At 50.5% G+C, this 13617-nt stretch overlaps 7 protein-coding genes across 7 annotated transcripts; 3 read left to right on the forward strand and 4 right to left on the reverse strand.

Annotated features, from left to right (window-relative positions):
• Positions 1–330: 330 nt before the first annotated feature.
• On the forward strand, positions 331–2141 carry Aud_002967 (putative ribosomal assembly complex component Ipi3; the record flags this gene model as incomplete). The annotated part of the gene is made up of 2 exons (XM_043287924.1): positions 331–678; positions 756–2141. The coding sequence occupies 2 exons, from the start codon at positions 331–333 to the stop codon at positions 2139–2141; spliced, it is 1734 nt and encodes a 577-aa protein (XP_043143859.1).
• Positions 2142–3976: 1835 nt separating this feature from the next.
• On the reverse strand, positions 3977–4774 carry Aud_002968 (2-deoxyribose-5-phosphate aldolase; the record flags this gene model as incomplete). Its single annotated transcript, XM_043287925.1, has 1 exon — positions 3977–4774. The coding sequence occupies one exon, from the start codon at positions 4772–4774 to the stop codon at positions 3977–3979; it is 798 nt and encodes a 265-aa protein (XP_043143860.1).
• A 530-nt stretch (positions 4775–5304) lies between these two features.
• Positions 5305–5801, reverse strand: Aud_002969 (uncharacterized protein; the record flags this gene model as incomplete). The annotated part of the gene is made up of 3 exons (XM_043287926.1): positions 5305–5502; positions 5606–5687; positions 5752–5801. 3 exons carry the CDS (start codon positions 5799–5801, stop codon positions 5305–5307), a joined length of 330 nt encoding a protein of 109 aa, XP_043143861.1.
• A 433-nt stretch (positions 5802–6234) lies between these two features.
• Aud_002970 (putative siroheme synthase) lies at positions 6235–7990 on the reverse strand (the record flags this gene model as incomplete). The annotated part of the gene is made up of 2 exons (XM_043287927.1): positions 6235–7604; positions 7666–7990. The coding sequence occupies 2 exons, from the start codon at positions 7988–7990 to the stop codon at positions 6235–6237; spliced, it is 1695 nt and encodes a 564-aa protein (XP_043143862.1).
• Positions 7991–9054: 1064 nt separating this feature from the next.
• Positions 9055–10758, forward strand: Aud_002971 (proteasome regulatory particle lid subunit RPN5; the record flags this gene model as incomplete). Its single annotated transcript, XM_043287928.1, has 5 exons — positions 9055–9141; positions 9195–9251; positions 9315–9551; positions 9612–10100; positions 10156–10758. 5 exons carry the CDS (start codon positions 9055–9057, stop codon positions 10756–10758), a joined length of 1473 nt encoding a protein of 490 aa, XP_043143863.1.
• Positions 10759–11046: 288 nt separating this feature from the next.
• On the reverse strand, positions 11047–11913 carry Aud_002972 (alpha/beta hydrolase; the record flags this gene model as incomplete). Its single annotated transcript, XM_043287929.1, has 1 exon — positions 11047–11913. The coding sequence occupies one exon, from the start codon at positions 11911–11913 to the stop codon at positions 11047–11049; it is 867 nt and encodes a 288-aa protein (XP_043143864.1).
• Positions 11914–12289: 376 nt separating this feature from the next.
• Positions 12290–12782, forward strand: Aud_002973 (uncharacterized protein; the record flags this gene model as incomplete). The annotated part of the gene is made up of 2 exons (XM_043287930.1): positions 12290–12354; positions 12482–12782. 2 exons carry the CDS (start codon positions 12290–12292, stop codon positions 12780–12782), a joined length of 366 nt encoding a protein of 121 aa, XP_043143865.1.
• Positions 12783–13617: the final 835 nt, after the last annotated feature.

Raw genomic sequence — 13617 nt, forward strand, 5'->3', positions numbered from 1 at the left:
GAGGAATTGAAGGGGGACCAAGGATTATTGTCAATGTATTGGAGCACAAACCTGAGAATCAAAATTAATTTCTCAGATGAAAAATGCCCGTTAGTTAGATTTAATAGTCTTCCTAGATGAGCTTGATCAGCATTTCTAGAAGCAAATACAGAGGCATCTCATCTTCCCCAAAAGCAAACAAGACAAACTGATCGTTTATCGCCCGCTTTATCGGTGATCCATCAAAAGAGGAAAACGCAAAAAAAAAAAATGTTTCCATGACAGCTGGTCATTATCACCAGCTTCTCTTTTCCTCTCTATCCCTTTTCCTCAATTCTCAGTCAAGTCGTCATGTTGTCGGAGAGCTTCATCGCGTCGACATTGACGTCCGTCAAGACGCCAGCAGCTGCGACCTTGAGAGATGTGGGAATTTGTGTGCAAGAGTGGCAGCCCACTCCTAACCTGCGCTCTACCTTCAAAAAGAGCTCAACAGCGGCCAATTGCCTAGCCGTGAGCCCGTCGCATGTGTTTGCTGCCCAGTCAGAGAAAGCCATTGTTCATGTGTACAGCCGAGAGAAGGGAAACCAGGAAGCGATCGTCCCTTTTCCGGAGCGCATACGGAGCATCGCGCTTGCGGGTGGGAAGAATGGGGATATTCTGGTTCTGGGGACAGAAGGCGGACGGTTGATTTTGTGGGAGGTGAGTGAACAAGCTGTTATAAACTCGTTCTGCGTCTGTGCCAGTTCGGATATCTGACTGGGGCCCTTCAACGGCAGACTTGCACCGGGCGACAAGTGGCTACGACAGCGTCGCATTTACAACCAGTGACATCGCTCGTGGTTGATCCCACTGCCAACTTCATTCTTTCAGGATCGTCTGATGCTAGTATCCATGTATGGTCACTCGTCGATATTCTTTCATTCACGAAACCTCCCTCGGGTCGGGACCGACAGCAGCCAAACTCGCCGATCCGTACATTCTCAAACCACCGCGCTGCCATCACGTCCATCGCTGTGGGTCATAGCAGCGGTCGCTATAACATTGCTGTATCCACCTCCAAAGATAACACCGCCATTGCTTGGGATTACCACACGGGACGCCTCTTGCGAACCTTCCTCCTGCCCGCCTCTGCAACATGTTTGACTCTTGATCCGGTCGACCGTGCATTCTACGTGGGATACGAGGATGGTAGCGTCCAGTCGGTCGACTTCTACAAGAGTCAGTCAATACAGCATACCCTACACGATCCTTCATTACAGTCCACCCCGTCACAACCATCAGCGGAAGATCGCTGGCTTGCTCCATCCTCCGACTTCGGTGGTGTCCACTCTCTTTCTCTTTCCTACGATGGAATGACCTTGCTATCCGGACATCAAAATGGAAAAGTCCTGTCATGGAATGTTGCTCGACGGAAATATGCATCAACACTGGCCGATTACACCCACCCTGTGACGAATATTATTGCGCTTCCTTTGGAAGGACTGCCATCTTCTAAAAATGAGTTGAGACGGGTAGCGCACACCATAGTCAAGCCCCGTTATGACCATGCTCTTTCAGAGTCTTCGGGTACACCTGGCGCGGTCCCAGCTGACTATACATTCAGTACGCATCTGCTCGTCTCTGACACAGCACGACTGGCTTTAAGCGATCATCAATCAAATCAATTCTCTACAGCCTTGACACACGCTTTCTTCCCTGAATCAATGATGGAAGAAGGTCTCGCGGAGCTTGCCGCCCTCAAGCATTCCGGGAACGACGGAACCCATGTCTCGGCGATTTCGCAATCAATAGTCCCTGATCAAGCGGCAACCGTCGATAACTCCCAGATCGCATCATTGGAAGAGGAAATCACCACGCTGAAGAAGAAACTTGCCGTCAACGAGACGGCCCGCCAAGTTACCACGGATGAGGTGACTAAACTGCGCTCGGACCTGGTCAACCTGCATGACTACGTCAATGAGCTGCATCAGAAGCAGGAACAGACCCATCGCGAAAAGCTTCTGCGTCAAGGTCGAAAGGAAGAGCGCGAGACTCGCAGGCGGGAAGCCTGGTTCGCTGCCGAGAAGAAAGGAAAGAAGGGTGATGCCGTACTTCGGCGGATGGAATTGGAAGAGGAAGCTCAGACCAGCGAAACCGATGATCAAAGCAGTGCCGAGCAATGATTGTCGCTTTATCTTCCCCTTCCCTTCCCCTTCCTTACAGTTCTCTGTTATGACTCTAGGATTCACTTCATCTGCATATTTTCACATATCGGTCGAATAGACTTCCAGGAAAGGCGCAATGGGCTAATCGTTCGGGCAATCTACATATACTGGACCGTTTGCATGTGTATATAGTCATGAACCCACCAAGGGTCTAAAGAATGGACTCAAGCATATAAAACGATATCTCAATCGTCTCATCCCTTCGACAAAAGTCCAGAACGCCTAAAACCCCTAACCAAACAGTAACCTGTAAGCCAGGCCAACTCACTCCCATTATTCCGTCCATCAAATGAATGAATAACCGCCACATAGCCATATTAACGCTCAGTCGCCAATAATTCAAGCCTGAAAGGTGCTATCATCGCTTCGGCTGCACACTTAAAGCCAACAAAAAGAGGAGAAAAAAAAAAAAAAAAGCAATAATGTAAAGAGGGGTCCACGTATCAAGGGGCTGTGCACTGGCTCGCCATCCTCCCTTGCTCTGAATTCTCATCAATTGGCCCATTGCTACCGTCGAAGCGAATTGAAGGGGAGCAAGCATTCCTCGCATGTCAGAAGTAAGACGTCAGAACGCACAGCCTCGTGTTCGATCATCAACCAGGAATGCTTGGCTGACGGGTCTGGAAATCGCGCCCGTTTCATCGGGCAAAACTTCAGAGACACATTCCTTTGATCCAATCTGAAACGAGGAAGGGGCCAGACCAGAGCTTACAACAGGAGTAGTATAGCAACCTCACCTACCTTTCCGCCTGCCAACCGAGAGAACCATTGGACGGAGTAATTCTTGGAGCCTCACCGTAGTCACACACCTCATTGACGCGGAGATGATATATCCAATTTGGCAGCAGTCCGGTCTGCAAAGACTGGGATGCATACCAGGTTCTTGCGCAGGTAAGAGTAGTTCCTCCCAGTACTCCGTACGATATGCAGGTCTGCCAGCAAGTGAGAAGGGTGAGAAAGCAGTCCACTCACTGCTACAAGAGGGTTTCCGACTTAACGTGGGTGCTGGAAATCTCCTTCATATCGATCACCAGCTTCACAACGAGTTTTCTTGTTATCATCACCTATACATGAAATCGTCAACGCAGAAGGCGGCTAAAAGCACATGCGATGGACCGGGAACACAGCCTTGCCCGATTTATTGAGCCTGGATATGACAGGTTTGTTCACTATCTAATTCTGAGAAATGGGAAGGAGGGAATATCCTCAGTATTGATACTATGCTTCTCATTCACCGTAGAATTACTCGGTGTATAGGCAGCAAATCCTCTTGAAGGGAGCGTCGTGGCTGCCATCGGGCTGCCATCGCGAAACGGCGAGATTGGAATCATTGCAAGCTTTTTATCTTGGTAGGTTGTCACTTCCTGCAAGTCATGCAGTCGACGCATGTCGAATAACTGCCGAGTAGTACTTGCCCCTGGTAAGTAAGTTCCCTAGCTTGAAGGTTGTCTTCGTCTTGGCACCAACACCTTTTGAAGGAGGGGGATAAAGGAAGTTGGATAGACGGATGGTCATAATCAATAATTGCAGATCTTTTTCGTCCTCCTTCTGTCAAATGTCTGTCCGTGAGGAAAACCAGTTGACAGCCAATTGGTGTTTAGTTGATAACGTGCTCCACCAGCTATGCACCCAAACAGCAATGTAGTGATATCCATCCCTACGCCATGCCTTATAGTTACTAGTCAGGTCCATAGCTTTTAGATATTTGAAAGGTACTGTTCTTCTGACGATAAGCTCAGTCTCAGGGGCAAACAATAGTCTACCTTCGTTGAGGCTCGCTGCCGACGACCGTACTAGTAAGCTGCAGGTGTGGCCGGCTGCGTCTCCTTCCCTGCGAGCTGGTTTATAATATTCACCCCTGAACTCGTTCCAATGCGATCTGCGCCCGCTTTCAACATCTTGACACAGTCTTCCGCTGAGCGAACTCCTCCACTGGCTTTCACCTTGGTTCCCTTTCCTACCAGCTCAGCGACAGCCCGCATCATAGCGACGTCCTCAACATTGGCCCCCGCTCCCTTGAATCCCGTACTGGTCTTGACAAAGTCGGCCCCGGCCATGCTCGATATAACGGAGCCCGCAATGATCTCATCCTTGGTCAATTGCGAAGTCTCCAGGATGACTTTCAACTTGACCGGCGACGGCGCCCCTTTCCGCACTTCAAGGACATCGGCGTAGACATCCATGTACTGCCCTTCCTTCAATTTTGGCCAATTGATCACCATGTCTAGCTCACTCGCTCCCAGTTCTGCGGCGTCCAGCGCCTCTTTTTCCTTCTCCATGGTGTCATGCGTGCCTTCAGGGAATCCCACGACGCAGGCCACAGTGCACTCTGGGCTGCCCTGGAGATTTGTAACGGCTCTGCGGACATGTCGCAGGCGAACGCAGACCGCAGCGAAGTTGTATCGAGCGGCCTCCGCGCAGAGATTGTCAATATCCTCGTCTGTTGCCTCTAAGGACAGCTGGGTGTGATCGATGTACCGGTTCACGGAGGACGGAAGTGGGGTTTGGTATACGGGGTAGACCTCCGGGAGCTGGTCCTTGATACTGGAGATCACGGCACCCCATTCGGCATTGTTCGTAGGGAGAGTCATGGTGCTGGAAGCTTTGCTGGATGACCTGGAGGAAAAATCGCACAGTCAACGCTATCAGTGGGCCAACGCAGTTATGCTGTTGTGTCCCTCATCAGCTTCGGAGAACCCCGATGAGTCACGTGATGTCAAGGTTACTACATCACGATGAGCTATATGGATGCTGATGTACTCTGTAGTCATTATTCGTCTCAAGAATTAACCGTAGATGCGGATGGAATCTCCGAACACCTCGCTCTGCCAGCAGGCATGTCAGAGATAATGAGTCCGCAGCCGTAGTGTCCCCCTGCATAGACCAGTCTATCAAATCGATCCGAGCTTCCATGAATGGACAGAAATTACACCATATACGGCCCAGCGGGTTATAGTATGTACAATGCACACGAATGGCGAAGGACCTACGACGAAGATGTCATTATCTTCACAGTAATAAAAGCCAAATCCCTGTGCCACGTGCAAGACACGCTGGTTCTCGTAAGGCATCCTAACAAAAGCATCGCTGAAGGACAAGTCACTAAACACCCTACCCAGCCTCAACGGCAGCTTTTACACTCCGGCCCTCTAATATCGTCCACACGCCCAATCTTGCGAGGGCCAAATCCACCTCCAGGTCCGCCGCCGCCACCTCCAGAGCTAGGACCACTACCTCCCCAGCGAGGCCTAGCATTGTGACGGTTTCCTGCCCGTGATACATTGAACTGCGAATTCTGAGCGGCAGTATAGGGATCGAGCTATGAGGATCAAATGTCAGTAACTGGCGTACACTGCTGAGTGAACGATCCGACGAGGCCTCTGAGGAACGACGTGTCGGAGAACATCACGGTCCCAACATACCGAGAAAAGGCTCACGAAATATAAGCCGAGGAAGAAGTAGATATTTTCGAAGAAGCGTAGGATGCGAACGGAGAGAGGAGGACTAGAGTGGAATCACGTTAGCCTTCTTGCCTTTTGCTTTCTAGAACTGGCTATCGTATCCGTACCTTGAGAGTACCTGCCCGTTCGAGAGATACGTCTTGTTGTCTGCTGACATGTTGCAGTCGGTACTGTATGATGATAGATGCTTGTTGGAATGGTTGATGCTGACAAGAGCTGACTTGAGGAGGCGTGGAGGGTATTTGAGGCCTAGTGGCGGAAACCCGTGACTCCGTATAGATCCCTGTACGGAGAAGATATATTTCACTCATCTACCTCAAGCCATGCTTCTGAAGAATTTCACGTCAGAACTTCCCAGTCCTTTTTACTTTGACAGGTTTTCCAAGAATTAAGACAAGTCTGAATTTACCATTTTGGTTTAATACAAAGGCTAAATGAGGAATCAAAGTGACCAATCCATAGTGTTGAAACATAATCTATATGGGTATCTCTATCTCAAATCGAAGAACTGTTGAAACAAACTCCCCGCTCATGATTGTGATCTCTCATAACTCGTGCCAAAAAATCACCGAATGTAAATGCTAACCACATCAAGAGGCCTTCAGCACACTGCCGTCCCTCATAGACTCGTCTACAACCGTATGCAATTCATCAAGGCCACGAAATCCCTCCTCAACGATCCATTTTTGACCGCTGGGTCGGTGTAGAACATGGCAGCTGGCTCCGACAATGAGCAACCCGGGAGGACGAGACCCTTCAGCTTCAAATGCCAAGCAGACGTGCTCAAGAGTCGAGCGAATAACCCGCTGATCTGTGCATGAAGCCCGTTCAACGATGGCGCATGGAGTATCCTTGGGCCAGGCGGTTCTCGCACGGGAGCTGTCATCTTCCGCCGGTACCGTGGTCAGTGATTCCACAAGTGCAGACAGTCTATGCAGTGCCATCAGAAAGACAACCGTCTGAGTCGGTACGTAAGTAGGGGGCTCTGGAGCTGCGCCTTTCCTTCCAGTGCCGGTGCAGACCAGAACCTGATCGGAAACACCACGATGGGTAGCAGGGATATCCGCGAACAATGGGGCACTGAGTGCACTAGTTATTCCGGGAAGAACCAAGGGTATAAACCCTTCGCCTCGGAAGTACTCAAACTCCTCTCCTCCTCGCCCATAGAGATACGGGTCTCCCTGCTTCAGCCGGAGTACGTACCGCCCCTGGCGTAGGGCTTCGATCCCCATTTGCATAAACTCTTCTTGTGCTTGATCCGCGTTTCCGGGGAATTTCCGCGCAATATGGACCTCAGTCCGACGCGGAATCAAGTCCAAGACCGGAGCAGGCACAAGCTTATCTGCCAAAATAATGTCTGCATTCTGAATCGCATGATAAGTTGCGCGAGTGAGAAGATCAGGGTGACCTGGACCAGAGCCAGCCAGGACAATTTTCCCTTTCTTAGATAACCATGCAGTCCCATTCATGTCGCTGGCATTTTCTTTACCAGCGGAGTAGGCCTGAAGGATCCTTTCAATATCAGAATCGGTGATAGCGGCGAGTTTGCGTAATGGCCAATACTCGCAAATCTGAGAGAGCCAGCGCATGCGTCTTGTTTTGGCGGCCGATTTGTCATGCTCCGTGACTAGATTATTGAAAGTATGATTTTGACCTGTCGAATCATCGTCGTCGCCGTTGAAAATGCCATCACAGAGTCCTGCAGCGTAGTCTTCTGCCCAAAGACGCCTTCTTACCGCACCGAGTCTGTCTATGGCAGTCCCGAGATTCGGAGGAAGCGAAGCAGAAATTTCCCTCCTGAGGCGAGAAGCAAGCTTGCAGCCACGGCCAGAAGTCGTAATTCCGATATGCAGAGGGCCATCCGAGTACGTAGAGAGCAAGCTGAAGGAGCAGAGATCCGGTGCGTCAGACACATTTACCGGAATTCTCAGACGCCGGCAAAGCTTCGAAACATGGGAACCTGTTGAAGTGTCAGTCAACGGTCACGAAAGCTGCGGTATGGCAAATTGATCAATGCTTACTCAATGGGTCACTGCCGCCGAGAGTGACAAACACCATGTCCACAACATGGTCGACTTCCTCCCGCCCAAGGGTGGTTAAATCATCGTCTTTAAATGCTCTGCGTAACCATTGCGCTGAGCCATCTTCGAAGCGCTCGGTCAATGTATAGTGCACATCGACCGTATCTGGTGCGATGATGATAGGTTTCGCTCCGACGCCTACACTCTTCGCACAACGGGCTCCTGCTAAAGGGTTCGTCCCAATAATTAAGTGCACCTGATCTTCGGTGTTCATAGCCATCAGCAAAGGCGCTTGACAGCCATTGTCGCAAGACGCATCCTTCATCGTGACAGATTGCCACCGCAAGCAATGTCCAATGCGAACAAGCTTTGGTTGTCTTTTATGAGGTAGAAAATGTGAATATGAAGGCTGCAGAATGGTTGCTTTGACTCTTTTATCTAGCCCAACCGCCTTCGATCCTCAGCCTTAAGAGAGAGGGCAACGAATCGCTTTTTGAATTTCCGCGGAAATACCGAACCCAGCATGAAGCTTATTCATACGCTGGAGATAACAGTAACTTTCCCCCCAAATGACTGTTGCGGATGACAGGACCGATAAGCTTATCAATAGTATTATAGAACAGAAATCCAAAAGAAAATCAGTCAAGCGCGACAAGAAAACAATTGACTCTTTAAACGTTTCTTTCTTTCCGCTGGTTTGTACTCCGTGGAGCCCGAAATAGTTAATGCGATATTGCGTGATCGTACCTTTCGCTTATCTAAGCCTCCCAGCAATTTTACCTGGGATAGACTGATAAGGAATCATATTAACAGTGACAGTAATGGGTCCAGTGGGAGGAATTGACAGAAGACTGGCGGAAGGATCTTATTGACAGCCAAAGCAAAGCCTTCATGATGCTGGTAGTGACCATAGATCCCCCATCGTCAGTCTTGACTGATCCTTATCGCCATGTCCCCAAGCATCAGTTGGACCTTACATCGCGTGAGCTTCGATAAAAGTCATCTCCTAAGGAGGCTGAGAGCTTCAGAAGGTGTCCGCGATTTCCTAGGATCTCCCATGTGAGAACTAAGACCGCGAAACACCGATGTCCATGAGAAAGGCGGTTTGTTGATAGGATCGCGAGAATGTAGAGGCACTTGTCTGTAGTTCGATTGGGTGATGCCATATCACGTGATACAAAGCTTCCGCCAGCTTGAGCTGGTCCGGAGAGCAAGGCGCAGGTACACACTATCAGAGCTTCACGTCCATCTATCTAGAATCTATTTCAAAACTAATTAACACTCTTATTCCAGAACTATTGGAACCTCTGGGATATATAAATACAGGGCTTCTGATTCCTACGCCTCAGTACGACCATTTCAAGAAGTAACGTCTCAGCGCTTGTCACAATGTCCGACGGAGGCCTCTTGAAGCCGGAGAAGGATTTCTCAAAGGATGCTGACAAGCTGATCCCAGAGGCAGAGCAGCTAGCAAAGGTTCGAAGCATTTGCTTTTTGGTGTTAACCTAGTATTAACGCTGTCTCCCTAGTCCGATGTTGAAGCTGCCATCGATAAGCTCCTGGTTCTGGAGAAGCAAGCACGACAGGTATGGCATCATGCTCAATTCCTACTTTCCCGACCGCTCAGACTAACCTGACACTCGATTCAGGCTTCTGATCTCGCTACTACTTCACGGATTCTTGTCACCATCGTCACAATCTCTAAAGACTCGGGCAACTGGAATCTCCTCAATGATCAAGTGCTCCTGCTCTCCAAGAAACATGGACAACTCAAACAGGCGACAACGAGGATGGTTCAGACAGTGATGAAGTTTTTGGATGAGACGCCTAGCATAGATGTGAAGTTGTCCGTGATCGAGACGTTGCGGACCGTGACCGAAGGCAAGGTAAGTGCTCCATAACAGGCCCGTCGCTCCAGCACGCTTGTTTGCTGATACCTTTTGCAGATTTTTGTCGAAGTGGAGAGGGCTCGTGTAACACGCATTTTGTCGAACATCAAGAAGACACAGGGTGACGTCAATGCTGCTGCCGACATCCTTTGCGAGCTGCAGGTGGAAACCTTCGGTTCGATGACCAGACGTGAGAAGACAGAGTTTATCTTGGAGCAGGTAGCTCTTTGCATAGAACGTGGTGATTGGTCACAAGCTGCAATCCTGAGCCGCAAGATCAACAAGCGCTACTTCGCACGCAAGCCAAAGAAGTCAGCAGAGGAAATCGAAAAGCTCAAGAAGGCGGCCGAGGAAAGAGAAAAGACACGCGCTCCCGATGAACCTCCCATGGAAGTCGACGATGACGTGACAGACCTGAAGCTCCGTTATTACGAGCAACAGATCATTCTCGCAAACCATGACTACAAGTATCTGGATGTTTGCAAACACTACCGCGAGGTCCTGGACACGGAATCAGTGGAGAAAAACCCTGAGCAACTGCGAGCAGTAAGCAGATACCTAGCCGCCATTTTAATGTGGAAACTGACGATAGTCACGAAAGGTGCTTGCCCGAATCGTCTACTACATTGTCCTATCTCCATACGACAACGAACAGTCCGATCTGCTGCATCGCATTCAGCAAGATTCTCGACTCTCTCTAGTTCCTGTTGAAGCTCGTCTGATCAAGCTCTTCACCATCCCAGAGCTGATGCGTTGGCCCATGGTTGCCGAGCAGTTTGGTCCACATCTCTGCAACACGGACGTGTTCGACTTGCAACCCAGTCAGTCCGCGGAGGATCAGGCACACAAGCGGTGGCAAGATCTCCGCAAGCGCGTCATCGAACACAATGTCCGCGTGGTAGCCAAGTACTATACTCGCATTCAGATGGGTCGTCTGACTGAGCTCCTCGATCTGACCGAGGAAGAGACAGAGAAGTACATCAGCGAGCTGGTGACATCGAAAACCATCTATGCCAAGATTGACCGTCCAGCACGACTGGTCAATTTCGCCAAGCCTCGAGATGCTGATGATGTGCTGAACGAATGGAGCACCGACATGAAGAGCCTTCTTGGGTTACTGGAGCGCATCGATCATTTGATTACCAAGGAAGAGATGATGGCCAGAATTCTTCCATCCCGCGGGGAGAAGGGCAAGGCTCGTTGAAAGGCATCTGTTGGTGGCGCTCATGTGGATAGCGGTCATGATCGTACTGGGTACTAGATATTTTGCAACAGTGTGTAAAATATACTGATAGTGAACGACCCCGGATTAATGCGTGACGCAGAATTTCAATTCCTTGAAGCATAGAGCTTACCTAGTACCTCCGGTACTGATCGTCGATTGTCATATTGTAATCTAAGGCACGATACGTCTAAGTCTATGGACACCATCTGAAATGTCGGGTCAGATATATACAAAGCGGGTAGTAAGGCAAAAATGACGACCCAAAGTCTAAAACGGCAAATCCATATCCCTAACGTCATCTTCCTTTGCATCCGTCTTCGCTTGGTTTCCTTCCAGTTGCTCTTTGATGAACCGCACCGCAGCATCCAAATACGGTCTCTGACTAGGCAAGAAGTGCCCACCAGGATGCCACACAACCTTCCCCTCCTTTTCCGGATCACCAGCACAGGCTTCGACCAGCGCACGACTGCGTGTATCATCAACAACAGCATCTAACGATCCCAGGACATGCAGAATAGGTGTCTGAATAGGCGGATTCTCATAGAACGGCCGATACCGCGGCCCCGGAGACCGGAACCCACTATAACACAACGCAAACTTCAGAGGCGGATGGCCCGCTTCCTCAAACGACGCGGGATATGCGACACCCGCAACAGGCTCCTTGACCTCGGACCCCTCCGAGGCAACCTTGGGATCCGCGAAATGCTCGAATGCCTGCTTTCGGCCGGGCTCGAGCAGCGACGCAACCATAGCGGCCATCGCGGCGCCCTGCGAGAACCCGATCACGCCGTCGAAGGGCCCTTGCTCGCGGAGGACCTTGGCAATGGCATCCAGGCCGCCTTCAAGGCCGAGGTAGAGGGGTGGATCGGCGGTGTTTGAGCGGCGGTACCACCCGTATGCTTCGATTTGCTCCTGTTGCTGTTCTGCGGTGGAACCCTCTGCGGGCGGCTCGTAACCTGGTATGTCGGCGGGATTGAGGCGGATGGGACCTGTTGGGTAGATGGCGGAGACTTCGTGGAGTGGGAATGCCTTTGTGATGTGCTTGATGAGGGCGCGGCTTTTGGCGTGGAATAGGGTGCCGGACTGGGTGTAGCCGTGAAGCATGAGGAGCTTGAGGGGTTGACGGGGCGCCATGATGAGAGGCTGTGGCAAGGGTTGACGAGAGTCACAATTAGCAACAGATTACGCAGAATTTCTATAAATTGTCCATCTATGCGAAGTGAAGCTGAATCGTTGATATCTCTTGGCCCAATCTCTAGAGAGGTACTCCGTAGCGCAGTGGGACAACTCCCGCGCGATAAGATAAGGCGCGGCAATGTTAGCGTTCTTTGATTTTGGAGTAGCTCCACCACTTCTACAGACTCCGTGATCTATCGGATTCGATCATCATCATCCAACAACACCCAATCTCGTCGACTGATCACTCACTAGTTACTAATAGTTTCCCACAAACGTGTTCCCACTCATCACAAACACAGCACTGTTCATTTAGGCTGCTACACCATCCAAAATGAGCGCTGAACAGCTCGAATTCAACGTCGACCGCATCGATGCCAAAATGGCCGAGCTCCTCACGTACGTATCTGCCTGCAAGCATCACCACAAGCTAGCACATGCACGCCAATCGTCGATCATCTCAACCTCACGCCCAGCCTGAATAAAATGGTTCCTTCACTAATATGCCAACTGCGGCAACCAACAGATCCTTTGAAGCCCACCCGCAAATGCAGCCCCCGAACACCCACCCAACCCTCTACTTCCTCTTCGATTTCGTCCGCAACACCCACCGCGAACTGCAAGAAATCGACATGGACAAGTTCCGTGCCGGCGACGCCAACGCCCGCAGCATGGCCCAGGACGTCCTCGGCCGGAACAACTTCACCAACACCCTCGTCAACGATACCACGGGTAAACTGGCACTGATGACGGGCGGCGACCCGAATAACCCCGTGGACTTTGGGGAGGACATTCGGGCCAAGGCGAAAGCGTTGGTTGAGGTTTAGCTTTGAATTTCTCCCTTAGTTTCGAGTGTTCCACCATTCCTCCGGCTATCGCTAGGGGTGGGTAGGTCACTGGATAATGGATGGGCCACGAAGGGACATGGAGCTGGTTCTTCTGCCCTAGTTCGCATCTCCATTGTTCCCATCAAGGTCTAGGATGAGGAATGGATCGAGACATCCCACCTGGAGCTTATAGCAGGCTGATTACTGAATAGTCGAACTCTCGTTGACATTATAGTGCATGAGCAAGACGAACACGAATGAAATTTTTGTATTGTTGCATATGTCGCTCTGCTGTCAATTGGCCCAGCGTGCCCAGTATGCTGCAGTCAGTCAATAGTGTCAAAACACTTGAAGTATGCATGGCGAATTGTGGACTACGTTGGGCAATATCCGTTGGGCAATATATCAGGGAGGGGTGGGGGGGTTGGTGAACCGGGGTGATAATCGATAAGAAAGTCGTGGAAGGAAGGGGCCGATGACAAGGACGATAAGCCCGTAGCGAGATAAGATTTACAAAGTATATAGCAAGTAGCATAGACGAATGTGGAAACGAGTGCATTTACATGTACAATTACATGGGCGACACAGAGGACTGAAACTAGGGCTTGAGATTCACTACAGCAATCGAGACTAACTACAGCTTAGCTACAGAATGAACCGTAACCAACTGCAAGCTCTCCTGCCATGAACACTCGCTCCCGCATCATCCAGCAGTAACATCGCCCGTCATAGCGCTGCACCGGCCACTCCAGAGTCCATCCGTTGCCGTCAACGACGAACGCTCCGTTTCATCCGACATCTGGGTATCGTTGTGGCCAGCCAGGCTCGTGCAGAT

This window comes from Aspergillus udagawae (genome assembly GCF_001078395.1).
Source record: "Aspergillus udagawae IFM 46973 DNA, scaffold_2, whole genome shotgun sequence".
Taxonomy (NCBI): domain Eukaryota; kingdom Fungi; phylum Ascomycota; class Eurotiomycetes; order Eurotiales; family Aspergillaceae; genus Aspergillus; species Aspergillus udagawae.